Raw genomic sequence first — 20,437 nt, 5'->3', positions numbered from 1 at the left:
AAATATATAAATATTCTCAATACATTTATATTAAATAAGAAGTTCTAAAATTCTAAAATAACTTTAAATCCCAATAGCAGGGCTCAAAAGTCTGCCCTTTTAGTTAATTGGGACAGGTAAATGAGTTTGAATTCCGATCTGTCTGGCAGCATTCTGCCAAAAGTCTGACTTTTTTTTTCCATATACAGAGCTTTCTTTTTTTTTTAATTTAAATAAATTTATTTTATTTATTTATCTTTGGCTGCATTGGGTCTTCGTTGCTGTGCGCGGGCTTTCTCTGGTTGCGTCGAGCGGGGACTACTCTTCGTTGCGGTGGGCGGGCTTTCTCTGGTTGCGTCGAGCGGGGGCTACTCTTCGTTGCGGTGGGCGGGCTTCTCATTGCAGTGGCTTCTCTTGTTGCAGAGCATGGGTTCTAGGTGCACAGGCTTCAGTAGTTGTGGCATGCGGGCTCAGTAGTTGTGGCTTGTGGGCTGTAGAGCACAGACTCAGTAGTTGTGGTGCACGGGCTTAGTTGCTCCGTGGCATGTGGGATCTTCCGGGACCAGGGCTCAAACCCGTGTCCCCTGCACTGCCAGGCGGATTCTTAACCACTGCGACACCAGGGAAGCCCCCAGAGCTTTCTGAAGTTGTAGCCATTTTCAGAGAGCGTAGACTGCACAGCTGCCTCAAGAGAACTTTACTGAACCCCGATTATGGATTTTAGCTAATTTTAGACATGGCTCTGACAATATCCAGATCTCAATATTTTACAAAATGCTGTCACTTTGGCTATAAAATGGAGTTTTTGGGGGTCCGTTTCTTCATTTGGATCTCACAGTAAGTCTGTGAGTTAGGCACTGCAAGAATCCTTAATCCCATGATTCAGAAGGAAAGGGGAAGTGACTGGCCCACTGGCTGATAAACCAGACCAGAAGGAATCTGCTCCTTCCCTGCCGCTTCTCTTAACATACATTTTTTAAAAATTAAATTTTATATAGCACTGCTTTTTTCTTTGATTTTTTTAAAACACAGCATTGCTTCTAATATATGTTTGACCTTCAGGATCCTAAGTCCAAATACAGTAAAAATGGAGGAAAGGAATGTGGTACACAAAATGTGGTTTAACTGAATTACCATCTACATACCTAAAAACTTTATAGATACATTGCTGATGGGAATGTAAAATGGTACAGCCTCTCTGGAAAACAGTATGGCAGGGCAGTTTCTTATTAAACTAAAACATGCAATTACCAAATTACCAAAATTTGCACTCTTGGGCATTTATCCCAGAGTAAAGGGAATTTATGTACAAAAACCTGTATACAAATGTTCATGGAAACTTTATTCATAATAGTCCCAAACTGAAAACAACTCAGATGTCCTTTAACAGGTTAATGGTTAAAAATGTTAATTCCACTCAGCAATGACAGGGAACTATTGATATACATAACAATTTCAATGAATCTCCAGGAGTTATGCTGAGTGAAGAAACATAATCCCAAAAAGTTATATATTGTATGATTCCATTTATAGAAAATTCTTGAAATGACAACATTACAGACCTGGAGACAGATTAGTCACTGCCAGGGGTTAGGGATGCCAGAAGAAGGCTGGGAGGGTGTGACATGTAAGTTAGCGCGGTAACAAAAGGGCAACACAGAGGATTCTTGTGGTGATGGAAGTCTTCTGTATCTTGACTGTGGTGGAAGACATACAAAGCTCTACATGAGATAAAATTGCATAGAACTAAATAAACACATGCGCATACACACAAATGAATACGAATAAAACTGAGGAAATGTGAACAAGATGGGTATATTGTATCAATATTCTGGTTGTGATATTGTACTGTATTTTACAAGCTGTTATCAATGGAGTAAATGGGTAAAGGGGACATGGATCTTTCTGTATTATTTCTTACAACTGCATATTAATCTATAATTATCTCAAAATAAAAAGTTTAATTAAAAAACTATGGTTTTCTGGGACTTCCCTGGTGGTCCAGTGGCTAAGACTCTGTGCTCCCAACGCAGGGGGCCCAGGTTCAATCCCTGGTCAGGGAAGATCCCACATGCCGTGGAGCAACAAAGCCCATGTGCCACAAATACTGAGCCTGCTCTCTAGAGCCCGTGTGCCACAACTGAAGCTTGTGCGCCTAGAGCCCGTGCTCTGCAACAAGAGAAGCCACCGCAATGAGAAGCCCGCACACCACAACAAAGACCAGCCCTGCTCGCCGCAACTAGAGAAAGCCCGTGCGCAGCAACGAAGACCCAACACAGCCAAGAAAAAGGGTGGTGAGGGACTTCCCTGGTGGCGCAGTGGTTAAGAATCCTCCTGCCAATGCAGGGGACACAGGTTCGATCCCTGGTCTGGGAAGATCCCACATGCCGTGGAGCAACTAAGCCCGTGTGCCACAACTACTGAGCCTGCGAGCCACAACTACTGAAGCCCATGTGCCTAGAGCCCGTGCTCAGCAACAAGAGGAGCCACCGCAATGAGAAGCCCGTGCACCACAAAGGAGAGTAGCCCCCACTCATCACAACTAGGGAAAGCCCACATGCAGCAACAAAGACCCAATGCAGCCAAAGATAAATAAATAAATAAATGAATAAATTTATTAAAAAAATAAATAAATAAAATAAAATAGGGTGGTGAGAGAGGCTCTCACTTTTATGGAAGACACTAGAGATCTGAAGGAAGAAAGGAAGCGAGCTACTTCTAGGAGGGAAGTCTTTCAGGCCAAGGGAACTGTAATTGCAAAGGCCTGTGCTGAGGCAGGGGCATGTGTGGCACATTTGCAGAAAGGCAGAAAAGCCAATGAGGCTGGGAGCAAGGCAGAAAGATAGAGGATGAGGCCAGGGCTAGGGGGGCCAGATCAGGTAGGGCCTTGTGAGCCACTGCCATGACCCTGGCTTTTATTTGAGTGAGATGAGATACCACTGGAGGAAGGCCATGATCTAACTTATGTTATACCAGGATTACTTTGGCTGCTGGCTTAAGAATAGGGGAGGGAGTGGCAAGGGCAAATGCTGGGAAACCAGACAGGAGGCTACAGCAAAATCCAGATGAAAGATAGTTACATGGACCAGGGGATATGACGTGAGAGGATGACATTACGTTGCTGCCTGTACATACATACTCTGACAGATGAACAACAAATCAAACTTGTTCTGCATTAAAATCCTTACAAAACGTTGACTCTGTTAGGTTACCTTGGATGAAGTTAGGGCTTTAGCTGTACAAACCTTATCTTGGGACCCGGCTGGCGTCTCTTCTAGAGTTTCGGTGCTTCCCAGATTGGAGATCTGAGTACTTGGCTGTAACCCAGGGCTGGAGATATTTGAATTGCCCATCTGATTCTTAAATTAGAAGGAAAAGTATATCATGTGAAAAGCTTGCTATTCTTTGGCTCACAAAACAGCATTCAAGGTTACTAGAAACATTTTAAAAGTCAAGCATAAAATCCCCCCAAATGTTTGCTCTGGAACTGCATGTAAATTAACCTGTACAATAAAATTTCTAGAAAGCTGAGCACCTGATTTTAGACAACAGTGTTAGTAACAACTGTTACTTTTATAACCCCTTTAAGGAAAAGCAAGTAGCATTACTTTATCATGTACTCTTTTCCATTTTATTTTTTAAGTTAATATATGGTGAAATTAACTTTTGGAGTGCACAGTTCTATCTGTGTACCTATCTATCACCACAATCAGGATATAAAACATATTGATCACCCCCCAAAACCCCCTCGGGCTATCCCAATGCAGTCATGCCCTCCCTCCACTCCTGGCAACCAGTGATCTGTTCTCTGGCACTAGTTCTGTCTTTTCGACAATATCATATAAATGGAATGCTGGCTTCTTTAACTTAGCCTAATGCCTTTGAGATTCATCCAAGCTGTTGTTATGTATTGGGCTGGCCAAAAAGTTCGTTTGGGTTTTTTCCGTAACGATCTTAAAGTTTTTTAACCATTTACCTATAGGAGGACATTTGTGTTGCTTCCAGTTTTTGGTGACTATGAATACAGCTTCTACAAACATTCATGTGCAGGTTTTTGTGTGGACAAAAGCTTCATTTTCTAGAGTAAATTCCTAGGAGTGGTATTTCTGGGTCATATGTTAAATATATATTTCTTCTAAATTTTTGTAATTTTATTTTTTACATTTAGATCTATTGACCCATTTTAAGTTGATTTTTGTATAAAGTGTTACATTTAGGTTGAGGTTCATTTTTTTGGACATATGAATGTACAAGTACTCTAACACCATCATATATTTAAAAAATTAAATTAAAAAGGTTTCTAGGGACTTCCCTGGTGGTCCAGTGGGTAAGACTCTGCACTCCCAATGCAGGGGGCCTGGTTCGGTCCCTGGTCAGGGAACTAGGTCCCTCATGTATGCCGCAACTAAGAAGCGTGCATGCTGCAACTAAGACCCAGCACAGCCAAAATAAATAAATAAATTAAAAAAAAAGTCTCTAAACATCACTATCACAGATGACAAAACATTGTAATAAAGTGTTTAAAAATTCCTGTTAACTTGTATCTTTGTTCTTAGAAAGAATCCTAAAAAAATGATCACTAGATGGACATGGAATTTAGAAACTAAGCTATATTTAGGCTATATAATCAAGCATCTAGTGAGCATTATCTGTGTCAAAATAGATACCAAAAACAGTTTAGAACAGTCAAGGGACCGGACGTTTTAAAAAAAGAAGCTCCAAACTTTAGTTCAGAGACAGATTAACTTTCTTGACACCATACTATAAAGATACGTGCCTAGTGCAGGAGTAGGTACTGAATGTGAAATGAGTGGATAATACACATTTTTTTCTATTCAAATGACTTAGTCCTTGTATTATTTCAGAACACCATTTACTCAATGTTACCCATTTAAGCAGAGGTGAAATAGTCTGTGAAAGCTTATGAACTGTCTTATCTTCTAACATACCTCTTTGTGCAACACCACCATCAACCAGTATCAACACCTTATGGGGAATACTTGGAACTGAATTGTATTACAGAAAATATAATGGGTTGGCCCAAAAGTTCGTTCCGGTTTCTCCACAAAATGTTACGAACTTTTGGGCCAACCCAATATAAAATGAAAACAGGGCTTCCCTGGTGGCGCAGTGGTTGAGAATCTGCCTGCCAATGCAGGGGACACGGGTTCGAGCCCTGGTCTGGGAAGATCCCACATGCCGCAGAGCAACTAGACCCGTGAGCCACAATTACTGAGCCTGCGCGTCTGGAGCCTGTGCTCCTCAACAAGAGAGGCCGCGATAGTGAGAGGCCCGCGCACCGCGATGAAGAGTGGCCCCCGCTTGCCACAACTAGAGAAAGCCCTCGCACAGAAGCGAAGACCCAACACAGCCATAAATAAATAAATAAATAAATAAATAAATAAATAAATAAATAAATAAAATTAAAAAAAAAAAATGAAAACACTGCTCACAACAAGTTCTTAAGATAGAAGGTGTAAATGTTCAGGAGTATCTTTAAAATTGGCAGTTTTCACATAAAAATCCTGGCTTGTCATTTTCAGAGAAAAGCTGAATAATTTGGCACACCAGCCCATTTGGTAACGACTGGCTATAGCTGAGCTGCAACTGACCAGATGACACAGGGACAGGCTCTCTGTTGGTTTTACTTCCACTCTGGCCCACTGTGGGCGCCACTGTGGCCCACCTGGTTTTGGGACATGTGAGTCTGCAATACTTACTTCATGAGCTATAAGATGGGTTGTACTTTAAAAGGTTTCTAGAACTTCAAATATTTTCTTACACTTATGCAGGGCTGTTCTTGGAACGTTTGTTTGTTTGTTTATTTATTTATTTTTGAGGGTTTATTTTGGGTTTGTTTGTTAATGATAGTAACCAGTATTCATAAGAATTGGGGGAAATGGACAATCAAAAACAAACTTTTTTTTTTTTTTTAATTTTGTTTTTGGCTGCGTTGGGTCTTCATTGCTGCACATGGGCTTTCTCGAGTTGTTGTGAGCAGGGGCTACTCTTTGTTGCGGTGCGCGTGCTTCTCATTGTGGTGGCTTCTCTTGTTGTGGAGCACAGGCTCTAGGCACGTGGGCTTCAGTAGTTGCAGCATGTGGGCTCAGTAGTTGTGGCTTGCGGACTCTAGAGCGCAGGCTCAGTAGTTGTGGTGCACAGGCTTAGCTGCTCTGAGGCATGAGGGATCTTCCTGGACTAGGGATCGAACCCGTGTCCCCCGCATTGGCAGGTGGATTCTTAACCACTGCGCCACCAGGGAAGTCCCACAAACAAACTTGGGAAGATAATTTTATAGTATTTGGTAAAAACCTTAAAAATGTCAAAATCCTTTGATTTACCAACCCCATTTCAAGTAACTTATCTTAAGAGAAAATTAATGCTAATTAATAACAAGACAGCTACAAAGGTATACTTCTGAGTTCTCAAACAGAATTAGAAAAATCTAGGATATTATTTATATAAGGCACAGAAATAAAAATATACAACTATTAACATCACAGTTTGCTTTTTCAAAAGCTTTTCATTCTACCAAATGAACTCTCCCAGGGACTCCCTGTGAGATGAATACTGTCACAAAAAGATACTGTTCTTTGGAAAAAAAATAGGTTACAAAAAAGTTAATGAAAAAGTAGTTTTAAAACTAGTTAATAAAACTGTGTACTTAAGTATTATCACACACTTTGGGACATATTTAGACAAATTTGTGGAAGGATAAATAACAAGGCATTAGTAGCAATTATTTCTAGGTGGTGGAATTATTTTTTTTTCCCGTTTATTATAATTTTAAAATATAGGACTTCCCTGGTGGTGCAGTGGTTAAGAATCCGCCTGCCAATGCAGGGGACATGGGTTCGAGCCCTGGTCTGGGAAGATCCCACATGCCGTGGAGCAACTAAGCCCGTGTGCCACAACTACTGAGCCTGCGCTCTAGAGCCTGCGAGCCACAACTACTGAGCCCACGTGCCACAACTACTGAAGCCCGCACATCTAGAGCCTGTGCTCCACAAGAGAAGCCACTGCACCACAACAAAGAGTAGCCCTCGCTCAGTGCAACTAGAGAAAGCCCACGCACAGCAACGAAGACCCAACGCAGCCAAAAAATAAATAAATAAATTTATAAGGAAAAAAATAATAATAATTTTAAAATATAAAATTTTCTATAATTAATATGCACTGCTTACATAATAAGAAAAATAATAGTGTTCCTATTTTTTTAAGAACAAAAAAATCCCTCTGGGTTAAAAAAATTTTTTTGGCAATTACACTAAAACAAACAAAAAGTCCCTACCAAAATCTAGGATTACATCCTGTGGCTAGATGTGACTCAGAATGGGCCAACCTTAGTCAAGGCCTGTGTTTCAGCTATCTTTCTTTACGTTAAAAACAGGAAAGTTGGGGGACTTCCTAGTGGTCCAGTGGGTAGGACTCCGCACTCCCAATGCAGGGGGCCTGGGTTCGATCCCTGGTTGGGGAATTGGATTCCACATGCATGCCGCAACTAAGAGTTCGCATGCCGCAACGAAGAAGTCCGCGTGCCGCAACTAAGAAGTCCACGTGCTGCAACTAAAAAGATCCCACATGCTGCAACGAAGATCCTGTGTGCTGCAGCTGGGACCCGGCACAGCCAAAGTGAATAAATAAATAAATAAATAAATAGATGAATAAATAAATACAAAAAAACCCAGGAAGTTGGTTGAAACAAACTACTATAGGACTTGGGGAGAAAATGATTATTATAAAAGTATTTTTATTTTCAAATAGTCTCTATTAGAAATTGCTCACTCAAAAGTCTGGAATTTCCAGACTTCCCTGATGGTCCAGTGGTTAAGAATCCATCTCGCAATGCAGGGGACGCCAGTTCGATCCCTGGTTGGGGAACTAAGATCCCACGTGCCACGGGGCAACTAAGCCTGCACTTCACAACTAGAGAAAAGCCTGCGCACCACAACAAAGCAGAAGAGCCTGTGTGCCGCAACTAAGACCAGACGCAGCCAAAAAAAAAAAAAGTCTGGAATTTCATTCACTGTATTATATACACTGGACAGGGGAGATTTAGAATTGGGATTAAATTCCATCACTGAGGCCTAGCTTGTACCCCTGCCCTTGAAACTATCAATCTCCCAAGTCTTTACCTAAAGATAAAGGGTCCATCTGGAACAATCGGCACCAGAGAAGAGCCCATCCAGGGGCCACTGCTAATACTAACCCCATTTGATTAGATGATAGGCAAGTGCAGACAAGAAACGAAACTCTTGTTTAAGGAAGCACCACCTATTTATGGACGGTTTTCAAAACTAGAAAGAACATATTATGAAGTAAATATCAAAGATTTAACTAAATTCCCAAAGGTTTAGTCTTAATCCAACCACAGAAATTTCATTTATTCCACACCATGGAAGAATTTCCTTTACAACAGTAATTATTGCACTTTCCATATTTTCTAGTTTTGCAATGTTTATTAACTAGAAATCGTGTCAGATTTTTATTCTGCTCATGTGACCTAGAGTTCCTTTACAGCTCTGTGTAGAAAAACAAGGCTTTAGTTGTTTCTTTCCTTTGGAGATTACTCGCTTCTCAGCCTGAGGGGGAAGGCGGGCCATCTCCTGGAGTGTCTGCTCTAGTGTACAGCGCCTATACTTCCTACTCTGTGTGGCACCTTGATCTACTCATCACTGGGAACAGGTGACAGAGCTCGGAACTTATTAGTTACTTGTTGTCAGAACACCAAAAGGTCTCTATAAAAACAGAACAAGGTATCTATGTAGATAACCCATATCTCATTAAGGATACAAGAGGGAATTTATGGTAATATATGGTAACCTAAAAGTTCAGAAATGATTCTTGAAATTAATCTCATCTAGTTTCCTAAGAATCAAGGAATTCATTATAGAGATGACTGCTTTTCCTATATTAATTTTCACAGATCCACAAATTCTTCGTAATTCTCTATGAGACACTGAGGAATTTGGTATAAACTGAAACTTCTCATGGGCTCTAATGTACATTTCTCTACCCAGGAGGTGGGACCTTTGGTGTTTGAACATAGAAGATCTGTTGTAGTTTATGGTGAATATGACTGTTTTTAATTACGGGCAACTACCTTCTAGAGCACTGCTTCCAAAGTTTGTTCCCCGAACTCTAGATTCTTGAGATGTTAAAGGGTAGTATGTGAAAAATGGTCCTGTAGTCAAGTCAATCTGGAACTTGGGGTTACTGTTTTGTTTATTGTGGGACCTCTCAGAGTCTTGAGCACTGTAAAGCCCCAAGAAGATGGGGGAGGAGAAGCCATTCTAACAATGTTTTCTTAACTCATTTGACCAATTAGAACCTGTTTTCAAGGACCACCTGTTGACAATGTAGAGGTTAGTGTCAGAGAACTGTTAGGGGAGCTACCGTCTTAGTGTTTTTCACACCTTGTTCCTTGAACTTTTGGTGAGGTGAAGATTAAACAAAAAAAGCTTAACTTAACCCAATGTTAGTAAAGAGTAAGATGACAATTACAATTCTGCTGAAACAAAGTGCAGCAGTGGAAACCTTCCACCTCACTCCAATGAAGCCTGGGGCTTTGAAGTGCTGATGCCAGGTGAAAAGCCAGGACGGTTCCAAAGCCACAAGGTTTGAAGACCACTGAGGAACTGCCCACTGCTTGGCACATAGTGGACAGTTCATAAGTATGTATTGAATAAATTAATGAATGCACCACAAATTCCATTTAATTCAACTTTGGGGAGAAAATGTTATCGATTAACTTTTAAACTAAAATACAGGCAGGGACTTCCCTGGTGGTCCAGTGGCTAAGACTCCGTGCTCCCAATGCACGGGGCCCAGGTTCGATCCCTGGTCAGCGAACTAGATTCCACATGCCGCAACTAAGACCTGGCACAGCCAAATAAATAAATAAACAAATAAACATTAAAAAAAAAACAAAACCCAGGGAATTCCCTGGTGGTCTAGTGGTTAGGACTCTGCACTTTCACTGCTGAGGGCCTGTGTTCAGTCCCTGTCGGGGAACTAAGATCCCACAAACCATGTGGCGAGGCTTAAATAAATAAATAAATAAACAAACTAAAATACAAAACAGAAAAAAAAAAAGCATTCTAGAAAAGCCTCTCATTTGGGTAATATTCCAAAAGGTGCTTAATGAGGGCTGTGCACCTAGCACCAATTACAGATCATAAATATATGCTTCGGTATTACAGGGTGCAAATTATCAGAGTACTTTTCAAAAACTACATAAATTCCTAAGACCTAGCAGAGCCTGCAGGGTGGAAGAAGAGGCGTAAAACCTTTCCAGAACTACCTGCTACAGCCTAACTCCTGCAGTCCAAGATCATTTTCTCCCACAGTAATTTTACAGGAATAGAAAAAGAGCATTCTAAATTTTCTGAGGTAAGAAAATGTCTTTCCTTATCTTTTAGGCTTAAAATTATAAGACATGTTTTCTTTTTGAACGACTTATTCCCGCTGGCCCTGGAGGTGACTTCCCCAGCCCACGAGCCCCCCTGCAGGTCTCCTCCTCCCTTTACTTCTCCCACTCAGCATGCAGAGTCTCACCCTCTCATACTCATCCTTGGCTCTGCTTAGCATCTCCAGGATGTCGATGGGCCTGTGGTCACTGCAGCCGTTGGCCTGGCTGGGACTCTGCTTATCCCGAGCTGCTTGCTGGGACCGCCGTGTCTCCTCTTCTACCACGCTACAGGAGGAGAACCAGATTTTAGAAAGACCTCTTTTGATACAATCTGACCCAAGAACTCTTTTGGTGTCCATCTTCCAAGGATACAGGAAGAATGCCACATGGTAACACCGTCCTCACAATACAAAACACAGAGCCTCGGTTACCCCATCCCAGGAGTATGAGACTACCTACTTTACCACCTCACTCACAACAGTACCAACCAATATATTTCACTGTCAGAAGGCCAAAAATACAGAATTCCTTTCCAGAGTGGGTAGAAGTAGGTACCCTGAAAACTCTACTGAATTATCTCATTATCTCTCTCTCTTTTTTAAAAGTATCTCAAAATCAGTCAAACTAACTGGTGAAGTAAATTTGAAAATGGACAATGCCACCAAGACAAAGGAAGGCTGAATAGTTGAACAACCCCTGTGGAGAGTGTGTATTGATAATGGGGTAGCAAGGAGAAAGATTAGCTTCTTGAAAACGGAGGTCTCGGCGAATCTTCAAAAGTTAACGATGGCACTACAAGCAAACAAAAGATTTCCCTTGTTCTCTCCTTAAAAAATCACTAAGTGGGTGACTGAGGTTAGGGTGATTGTGGCGATGCTCTTTATTTTGATTGGTGCTGCTTAAGCTAATTCTGCCCTTGAAAATATATAAAGCATGAAAAGGCAAGGTCTAAGTCAAGGGTTGGTGTCTTCAAATCTATCTGAGGGGTTTCATTTCTTAGGAACATCCTCTCTCCCCTGCCACATATTAAAGTCTGAAGCAGTTATAGCAAAATGTGAGAAACTGAAAGCTGGGTGGTGAGCACATGCATATATTATTGTTTCTTATATTTTTCTTCAAGCTTGAAATAACAGTAATAAATTTTAATAAGGCAACTAGTCTTTTTTTCTTTTAAAGATCCATTCAGGTTTCAATCCCAACTGTAATGAATAGGCCTACCTGCCATGGGATATTATGGGTACAGTTACAACTTGATAATCATATTAATTGAGAACTTTCAGACAGTGATGATGACAGGCAATAAAACAATTCAGTAGCAAAAGGTTTGTTTTTATGGACTAAGAGGAGTAGGTCAACAACAGGCCACCCAGTGTCAGCTTACTGCTTTAAAACAGCCTGTCCAGGAACTCCCAATAGTGTGTGTGGGATGGTTCTTTTATTTGAAAATACTGGGTTAAACAATATTAAACAGATTTTTTTTTTAAACAGCAAAAACATTCTGAGTTTTTAACATGCTAAAATGTGTTATGATTCTCCAAGGATGGGCTTACAGATTTCCCCAAATTTATTTGACCGTAGAATCTTCTCTTGAAGCAGGATTCTTATTTGGAAAATGCTGCTTTAAGGTAATGGTGTCGTTTCTCTATTTAGATTCTTACAGCTCTTAATAGGATTATTATTTATAAAACAAATGTAGAATCATGGACTTGATGGCAGACTGAAAGAAGACAGGCATGTGATATGAGGATCAGACCAATTAGAATAAATATTGTTTCATTTATATCCATACTGGTAATCAACTCTTGGGAAAGAAATACTGTATTGTGACAACTGTGAGGCCTGTTGCAAAGGAAAAAAAGACTGGAGAGATATACATTGGTTATTTCTTGATGGTAGGTTACAAGCAATTTCGCTTTCTTTTTTTGTACTTCTCTTCATTTTCCATAATTAACAGGCACTCTTTTAATAATCAGAAAAAAGAGTACTATTAAAATTGACTAATTAGTTAATACTCAGTTATAGGCCACATCAGCCTGAATCCACCTTCTTGCTCTCCTACATAGCTTCTCAGTTCTTATTAACACCTTTTGGAATAAGTCAATTTTTTACTTGAAGAATTTTTATTATATTGCAGCTGTCAAAACAGTGATAAGAACTAGATTTAACAGAATGGGCAATAACGGGCACATTTATTTAGATGCACAATATGCCCAAAAGAATTTTACCTGTATTTCTGGTTAAGAGAGGTGATATTCTGAAATATGTAGCATATAGAGGCTGTATGCAGGCAAAGTTAGAGCAAAGAAAGATAAAGTAACCTTTTTATCTTCGGTGACCAGAACACCATTTATCACAAAGTTAATGTTAACATATTAGGTATTCTCTTCAGCCATAAATAGGCCAGACACTTGAAAACTCACTATCAACAGTTTCACGAGGGCATTCACTAATCAGTTTCAATACCACCCCTGCTTCTAGTAAAACAAGCTTAAAGCTTAAGCAAATGTCCCTCTTTTGGGCATTTCTAGTGAAGGAACCCTGAATGTCCTTCTTTTTCCTTTCTGCTTTCTGTTTCTACTTCCTCATCCTATTTCTAGGCTCAATACAATAGTTTCATATAGGCCTTCAGTCTTCTGCTTTATCTACATTCTGAAGTCTTGCCTTAGGTGTACCACCTGCCCTGAGAGAGAAAAAAGCTCAAAATGGTTTCCTGCAAATAGCTGTTAGTGCTGCAAAAGCCAGGTTCTCTCACTTTGGGCCCAAAAGCTCTCAATCTGCAGGAGAAAGTCTATATATTAATATATTCCAAAGCATAGATATTTAAGAAAAATATTCTGGATTTCAGGACAATCAATAATCAACAAATCTTTGTCTTCTAAGTTATCAGAAGCTGCCTCTGCTGTCACTTTCAAAACTACAAAATAGTCAAATAAATGGGTTTGTAAAAAAAGTTTATTATCTTTTTTTTTTTTTTTTTAGAGAAAAGTTGTTCTAAAAAGAAAGTCTGGTTCTAGAGAGCCAACAACACATTTTCAAATGAATGACACAAGTTCATATGGAACAATGTCCTTGGGGTGCACACAGTAATAAACATGGCCTGCCAGTGGCTCATAGCTACAGCAAACAAAGCAGGAAGCAGATAAACATCCAATTGAGACATGTTAGCAGTCCTAGACTAAAACATGGCCTTAGCCATGTGCACTTCTTTTAAAATGCAAATATACCTGGAACTGAGATTTTGGGCCTAATTATTTATACTTTTACAAGAATTAGTTTAAAATTAGACTGTTAAAAAGAAAATTAATACTGTTTCCCCCCAAGCATGTAGGTAAAAACCTTGCAGGAGAGCAAAGGGAATTTTGATTTGACAGAGGGGAAAGAGAGGTCTGCATTTCTGAGGAGATTCAGGCAAAAATTGCAAAGGAAACATAAGTGCACCAGAACTCGCTGCCCACTGCAACAGTTTGTCCAGAGCTCTGTAGCACCTCAGGCCCCTCTAGCACCTAAGTGTCTTGGGCTCCCAGAAACCAGAATGGCCATACCAGCAATACAGGTAAGCCACATGAGGGGTGGCTTCTGTGCGCCAGTCTGAGAAAGGTCGATGAACCATCGCTCAGAACATCAATCCAATGAAAATTACTTTCCAAATTCCAAGATTCTGGTTTATAAGAACTCTCCTGGAATATAATACATTAGAGGATTGGGGACTACTAAACCTAGAATCTGTGTCAAAAATAAGTTCTCTTAAAGGAAGTAGCCACGGATGTGTGCAGAAGTTCTCTATCAGTTACTGAACACAGTTCCACCTGCTACAGTGGAAATCTGGAGAGAACCTAAGTCAGATCCACTGCATGTGGCGGTTAGGCTCTGCACTGGATATAGAGGATACCCTCTGGAGCTAGGCAGTTCAATGGCTCTAACCACATGTTTAACAGTTAAATTATGATCTGTCTGCAGGACTGAATACAATGCAGTCGTTATAAATACTAGAATGCCCTGGAAAAATGCTGTTGACATGAAAAGTAGGATGTACAGTATGATCTTACTTTTGTAAGTGTAAAGAAAAAAGTGTTGCTTGCCATTCCAGTTGAAGAAACATCAAGCCTATAGCTACTGCAGTTGCCCACAGAGAGTGCACCCTGAGAGGAATTCAGAATGGAGAAAAACAGGAAACATTCTGTGCTTTGGATATACTGGTCCTTAGATTAAGATGCATATCTAAGGAATCATTTCAATGACCCCAGATTCTTGCATCTTCCCATACATAGAAAAGCACGAAAATCATCAACTTGAGATGTCTGTCCTTTGCTATTGGCAGTAATCTTTTGATGCTTGACTACATGTTTTTCTCAGCAAGAAAGTTCATATATCCTCATTCTTCTGGCACTCCATTCTCTAGCTCCCTGGTTTTTTCTTTTTAAGGTATTTTAAAATTCTTGTTACTATTGCTGAGGGTCATATTTTGAATTCTTTTTTTTCTTACCTTTTTGGTTTAAAAACAAAGTAGTCTTTAGCTGGTTTCAATTATGTAAATATATTTTTTCCTATGGTATTTTCCTCTTGGTGGTAACATCTTGAGTAGATGATTTTTTTCTGATGTATATATATAAAAAAAAAGTTCATATATATCCTGGCTCCTCCTTTACCTCTTGGAAGCAGTTCCTCAGAGCTCTCTGAGAGGCCATCTCCCAGGCTATAGCGCTCAGTAAGGTCACTGAATAAAAATTAACTCACAAATTTTATGTTGTGCATTGTTCTCTCAGTGGACATAAGAAACAATCACACACATCAACCCAAGGTACACGTAAAGAAAAAGACTGGAATGAAACAGACAAAAACAGTAATGCTAGGAGTAGTAGGATTATAGATAATTTTAGATTTCTTTAAGCTTTGCTGCCTTTTTCAAAACTTCGACAGTAACAGGAAATCAGGGGAAAATAGCATGAGTTAGTGGACTCCAGTAACAAAGAGAAAGGGGAAAAGTCATTTTTTCATCTCCCATATATCACTAATTAAATCTATGGTGTAAACAGAAATACTTACTCGGCCATGAGTTTGGCTATGCGGTGACAGTCATTCTTGTCATAAAACCAGATACTGTATATTGACACTTGAAAAACAAAGAAAAAAAAGATAAGGGGAAATGAGGTTTCAATACTTGGGTAATATGTAAGTAATATATTATCACCATAAAATGTCACAGAATTTACCATGAGGACCTCAAACTGTTAACAGTTACTCTAAATAAAAAAAAAAGCCTCCCTGCAAACTGTTTAATAATAAAATTATTAATAAAATTAGGACAGCTAAAATATTCAGATGAAAATTGCAAAAACAGTTGGTTTTAGACATCATTACCAGATCTCATCGAGCTTAAGATGCCACTAAAGTACAAGATAAACTATTATTTTATGTATTATCAAGAAAAAAAAATGCTGCCAATTAAACTAAGAATTAACATTGATTGTGTGGAAAGGGAACTCCTACCATTCCAGTAAATATGGTATGTTGCCCTTGCCTGCCATCAAGCCATCAGCCACTGCAGCACCCCCCCAACCCCCCATGGTGAGCCCTAAGGCAAATTCAGGATGGAGACGAACAGCAAACATTGTGTGCTCTGGATACTGGCCCTAGATAGTTGCATATCTAAGATGCCTATCTAAGGAATAATTTCAATGAGCCCAGACCTTGCATCTTCCCGTACACACAAAAGCACAAAAATCATTAACTTGAGGTACCTGTTTTTTGTGATTAGCAGTAATATTTTGATGTTCAACTACACATTTTCAGCAAAAACTCCTACTTATCCTGGCTCCTCCCTTACCTCTTTGGAGCATTCTTCAGAGTTATCTGAGAAGCTATCTCCTGGGCAACAGTCCTCAAAAAGGTCTCAATAAAATTTAACCTGCAACTTTTAGGTTTTGTTTTTCTTCACTTGATAATTGTAAAATGCTTTCCAAATTGATAGTCAAATGTGGGGAAAAAGGTGTCTTAATCGTTGAAAACCATGTTCCAAAACCAAACACCAGAACCTTTATGAGTCTCTTGAAATTTAAAAATATAAAATTAATACCATGTTACAGTAAAAACAAAGCTTTAAAAAACAAACACCAACTCCAGACCCATCCTATGATCGACTCTATTCACACGTGAAATGGAAGTGCCCAGGCTGAGCTCCATCTCACACTTCTTTTCCAATCTTTTATTCCCAGTATGGTGATTACCACTAAAAAAGCCCCCACAAAACACTGAATAATAAACAAGTTCCTGCTGTATAGCACAGGGAACTATATTCAATATCCTGGGATAAACCATAATGAAAAAGATAATAAAAAAGAAGGTATATATGTATATAGCTGAGTCACATTGCTGTACAGCAGAAATGAACAACATTGTAAATCAATTATACTTCAATAAAAAAATAAAGAAAAACACTGGTGAATGGATAAATGAACTTTATTATAAAGATGACTAAATATAAAACTACTGTAAATACTTTTTTAAAAAAATTAATTAATTTCTATTTATTTATTTTTGGCTGCATTGGGTCTTCCTTGCTGCACACGGGCTTTCTCTAGTTGTGGTGAGCGGGGGCTACTCTTCGTTGCGGTGCGCAGGTTTCTCATTGCGGTGGCTTTTCTTGCTGTGGAGCACAGGATTCAGTGGTTGTGGCATGCGGGCTCAGTAGTTGTGGCTTGCGGGCTCTAGAGCGCAAGCTCAGTAGTTGTGGCACATGGGCTTAGTTGCTCTGCGGCATGTGGGATCTTCCCAGACGAGGGCTCAAACCCTTGTCCCCTGCATTGGCAGGCGGATTCTTCACCACTGTGCCACCAGGGAAGTCCAAAACTACTGTAGATGCTTCTTTTTAAAAAAAATTTATTTTATTTATTTATTTTTTATTTTTGGCTGTGTTGGGTCTTCGTTGCTGCCTGGGCTTTCTCTAGTTGTGGTGAGCGGGGGCTACTCTTCGATGCGGTGCATGGGCTTCTCATTGCGGTGGCTTCTCTTGTTGAGGAGCACAGGCTCTAGGTGCACGGGCTTCAGTAGTTGTGGCACGTGGGCTCAGTAGTTGTGGCTCGCGGGCTCTAGTGCACAGGCTCAGTAGTTGTGGCGCACAGGCTTAGTTGCTCCGCGGCACGTGGGATCTTCCCAGACCAGGGCTCGAACCTGTGTGCTCTGCACTGGCAGGCGGATTCTTAACCACTGCGCCACCAGGGAAGCCTCAGATACTTTTTGAATTTATTTTTTTACTTTAACTTTTAATTTTTATACAATTTTTAAAGGTCACTTTCCATTTACAGTTATTACAAAATTTTGGCTGTATTCTCTGTGTCGTACATATAAATACTTTCTGGATAAGGTAGATATACTGAATATATAAGTCAAAATAAACATAAGGATAGGCATGGCTCATTGCTACCATGTGCACCCACTGTGACACAGCACATCCCAGGTTGCACCCCCTTTCATACTTACTGTGACTCTCTGGCACAGGAAGGGCAGATATGCTTTTATTTTTTTAAATTAAACTTTTAGTTTTGAAATAATTGTAGCTTAACATGCAATTGTAAAAAATAAACAGAGATCCTGTGTGCCCTTTGTTTCTTCCAGTGGTAACATTTTGTAAAACTATAACATAATATCACAGCCAGACTACTGACATTGATATAATCAAGATACAGAACATTTTGGGACTGCCCTGGTGGCCAGTGGTTAAGACTCTGCCCTTCCAATGCAGGGGGCCCAGGTTTGATCCCTGTTCAGGGAACTAGATCCCACATGCATGCCACAACTAAGAGTTCGCATGCCACAACTAAGGAGCCGGGAAGCCACAACTAAGGAGCCCACCTGCTGCAACTAAGACCCAGCAAAACCAAATAAATATTAAAAAAAAAAAAAAAGATACAGAACATTTCTGTAGCCACAGGGATCCCTGTTGACCTTTTACTGCCACACCCATCTCCCTTGGTACCCCTCCCCCATCTCTGACCCCTGACAAGCACACTAATCTGTTCTCCATTTCTATAATGTTGCAATTTCAAGAATGTATTATAAATGGAATCATAGAGGATGCAACTTTTTGTGACTGACTTTTCTGTCTCAACATAATTCTCTGGATATTCATCTAAGTTGTTGCTTGCATCAATAGTATGTTCCCATTTTTTGCTGAATAGTATTTCATGGTATGGATGTACTAGTTTATTTAACCATTTATCCACTAAAGGACATCTGGAGTGTTTCCAGTTTGGGGCCATTATGCAAAAAGCTATGTTCGGGTATAGGTTTTTGTGAACCTAAGTTTTCATTTCCCTGGGTTAAATGTCCAAAAGTACAGTTACTGAGTCACAGTAGTTGCACGTTTTTTAAAGAGAAACTGTTAAACTGTTTTCCAGTTTTACAATGGATGAGCCATCTAGTCTCTCTGCATCCTTGCCAGCATTTGTTGTTCTATTTTTAACTTCATGCATTCTGATAGGTGCATAGTGGTATCTCATGGTGGTTTTAATTTACATCTCCTTAATGGCTAAAGTTACTGAACGTCTTTTCATGTGCTTGTCATCTGCATATCCTCTTTAGTCAAATGTCTGTTTATGTCTTTTACCCCACTGGACTGTTTTTTAAACTGTTGAGTTGGGAGTTCTTCATATATTCAATATACCAGTCCTTTGTCAGACTTGTGGTTTGAAAATATTTTCTCCTTTGTCCTTAGTTTTTTTTTCATCCTCTTCATGAGGTCCTTCCAGAGCAAAAGTTTTTAATTCTGACAAGGTGCAATTTATGAGTTTTTCCTTTTATGGATTATGCTTTTGATGTCAAGTCTAAAAAACTCTTTGCTGACCCCTAGATTCAAAATTTTATCCTGGGCTTCCCTGGTGGTGCAGTGGTTAAGAATCTGCCAGCCAATGCAGGGGACAAGGTTTCTAGCCCTGGTCCAGGAAGATCCCACATGCTGCAGAGCAACTAAGCCCGTGCACCCCAACTACTGAGCCTGCGGTCTAGAGCCCGTGAGCCACAACTACTGAAGCCTGCATGCCTAGAGCCCGTGCTCCGCAACAAGAGAAGCCACTGTGGTGAGACGCCCATGCACCACAATGAAGAGTAGGCCCTGCTAACTAGAGAAAGCCCGCGAGCATCAATGAAGACCCAAAGCAGCCAAAGGTAAAATAAATAAATAAATTAAAAAAATTTTTTTATCCTGTGTTTTTTCCCTAAAGGGTTTATAGTTTTACATTTAAAATGGTGATCCATTTTGAAGTTTTTTGGGGAAAAAAAAGGTTAAGGTTCTTTTTTTCTTTTTTGGTGCAACTGTTCCAGTATTATTTGTTGAAAATGCTCTCTTCTATTGAGAAATCTTTTGTACCTTTGTCAAATATCAGTTGGGCATATTTGTGTGTGTCTATTTCTGGATTCTTTATTCTGTCCTATTTATTTGTTTATCCCTCTACCAATACCACATCATCTTGTTTACAGCTATATATAGGCTTTAATATTGGGAAGAATAATTCCTCCCACTTTATGCTTCTTTTTCCAAGATTGTTTTAGCTTCTAGGGTCTGTGTCTTTCCATATAAATTTTAGAGTAAGTTTGTCTACGCCTACAAAAATCCTTGCTGGGATTTTGACAGGACTTGGGAAGAGCTGACATCTTTAGTATGTCAAGTCCTTCAATGCACAAATATAGCACGTCTCTCCATTTATTTAGGTTTTGATTTCTTTCATTTTGTAATTTTCAGCACACATACCCTATATATTTTTTGTTATGTTTACCCTAAGTATTTAATTTTCTTTGTAGAGATTATGAATGGTATTGTTTTTAACTTGGGTTTCCACAGGTTCATTGTTAGTATGTAGAAGTCTGATTGATTTTTGTGTGTTGATCTTGTATCCTCAGACCTTACCAAACTCACTTACTAGTTCTAGGAGTCTATACATAGACAATCATGTCATTTGTGAATGGAGACAGTTTTATTTCTTCTTTTCCAATCTGTAGCCCTCTTCTTTTTCTTTTTTGCCTTATTGCAGTGGCTAGATCTTCTAGTGCTATGCT

At 39.7% G+C, this 20,437-nt stretch overlaps 1 protein-coding gene and 1 non-coding gene across 5 annotated transcripts in view; one reads left to right on the top strand and one right to left on the bottom strand.

Moving 5' to 3' along the window:
• Window positions 1-20,437, bottom strand: part of DCP1A (decapping mRNA 1A) — a 70,067-nt gene that overhangs the window by 23,587 nt on the left and 26,043 nt on the right. For all 4 annotated transcript variants that reach the window (XM_057554646.1, XM_028164672.2, XM_057554644.1 and 1 more), the window contains exons 4-6: window positions 15,434-15,500; window positions 10,537-10,675; window positions 3,225-3,338 (exon numbers count right to left, since the gene is read on the bottom strand). In XM_057554646.1, the coding sequence (XP_057410629.1) occupies window positions 3,225-3,338; window positions 10,537-10,675; window positions 15,434-15,500 (320 nt within the window). The remainder of the gene's footprint in view (window positions 1-3,224; window positions 3,339-10,536; window positions 10,676-15,433; window positions 15,501-20,437) is intronic.
• On the top strand, window positions 1,970-2,042 carry TRNAG-CCC (transfer RNA glycine (anticodon CCC)). The gene has a single exon. It is a non-coding gene; the product is annotated as a tRNA-Gly (tRNA).

Source organism: Balaenoptera acutorostrata, chromosome 10 (assembly GCF_949987535.1).
Source record: "Balaenoptera acutorostrata chromosome 10, mBalAcu1.1, whole genome shotgun sequence".
NCBI classification, from domain to species: domain Eukaryota; kingdom Metazoa; phylum Chordata; class Mammalia; order Artiodactyla; family Balaenopteridae; genus Balaenoptera; species Balaenoptera acutorostrata.
Note: the sequence above shows the minus strand (reverse complement) of the source record. Positions and strands in the feature narration are given on the sequence as shown.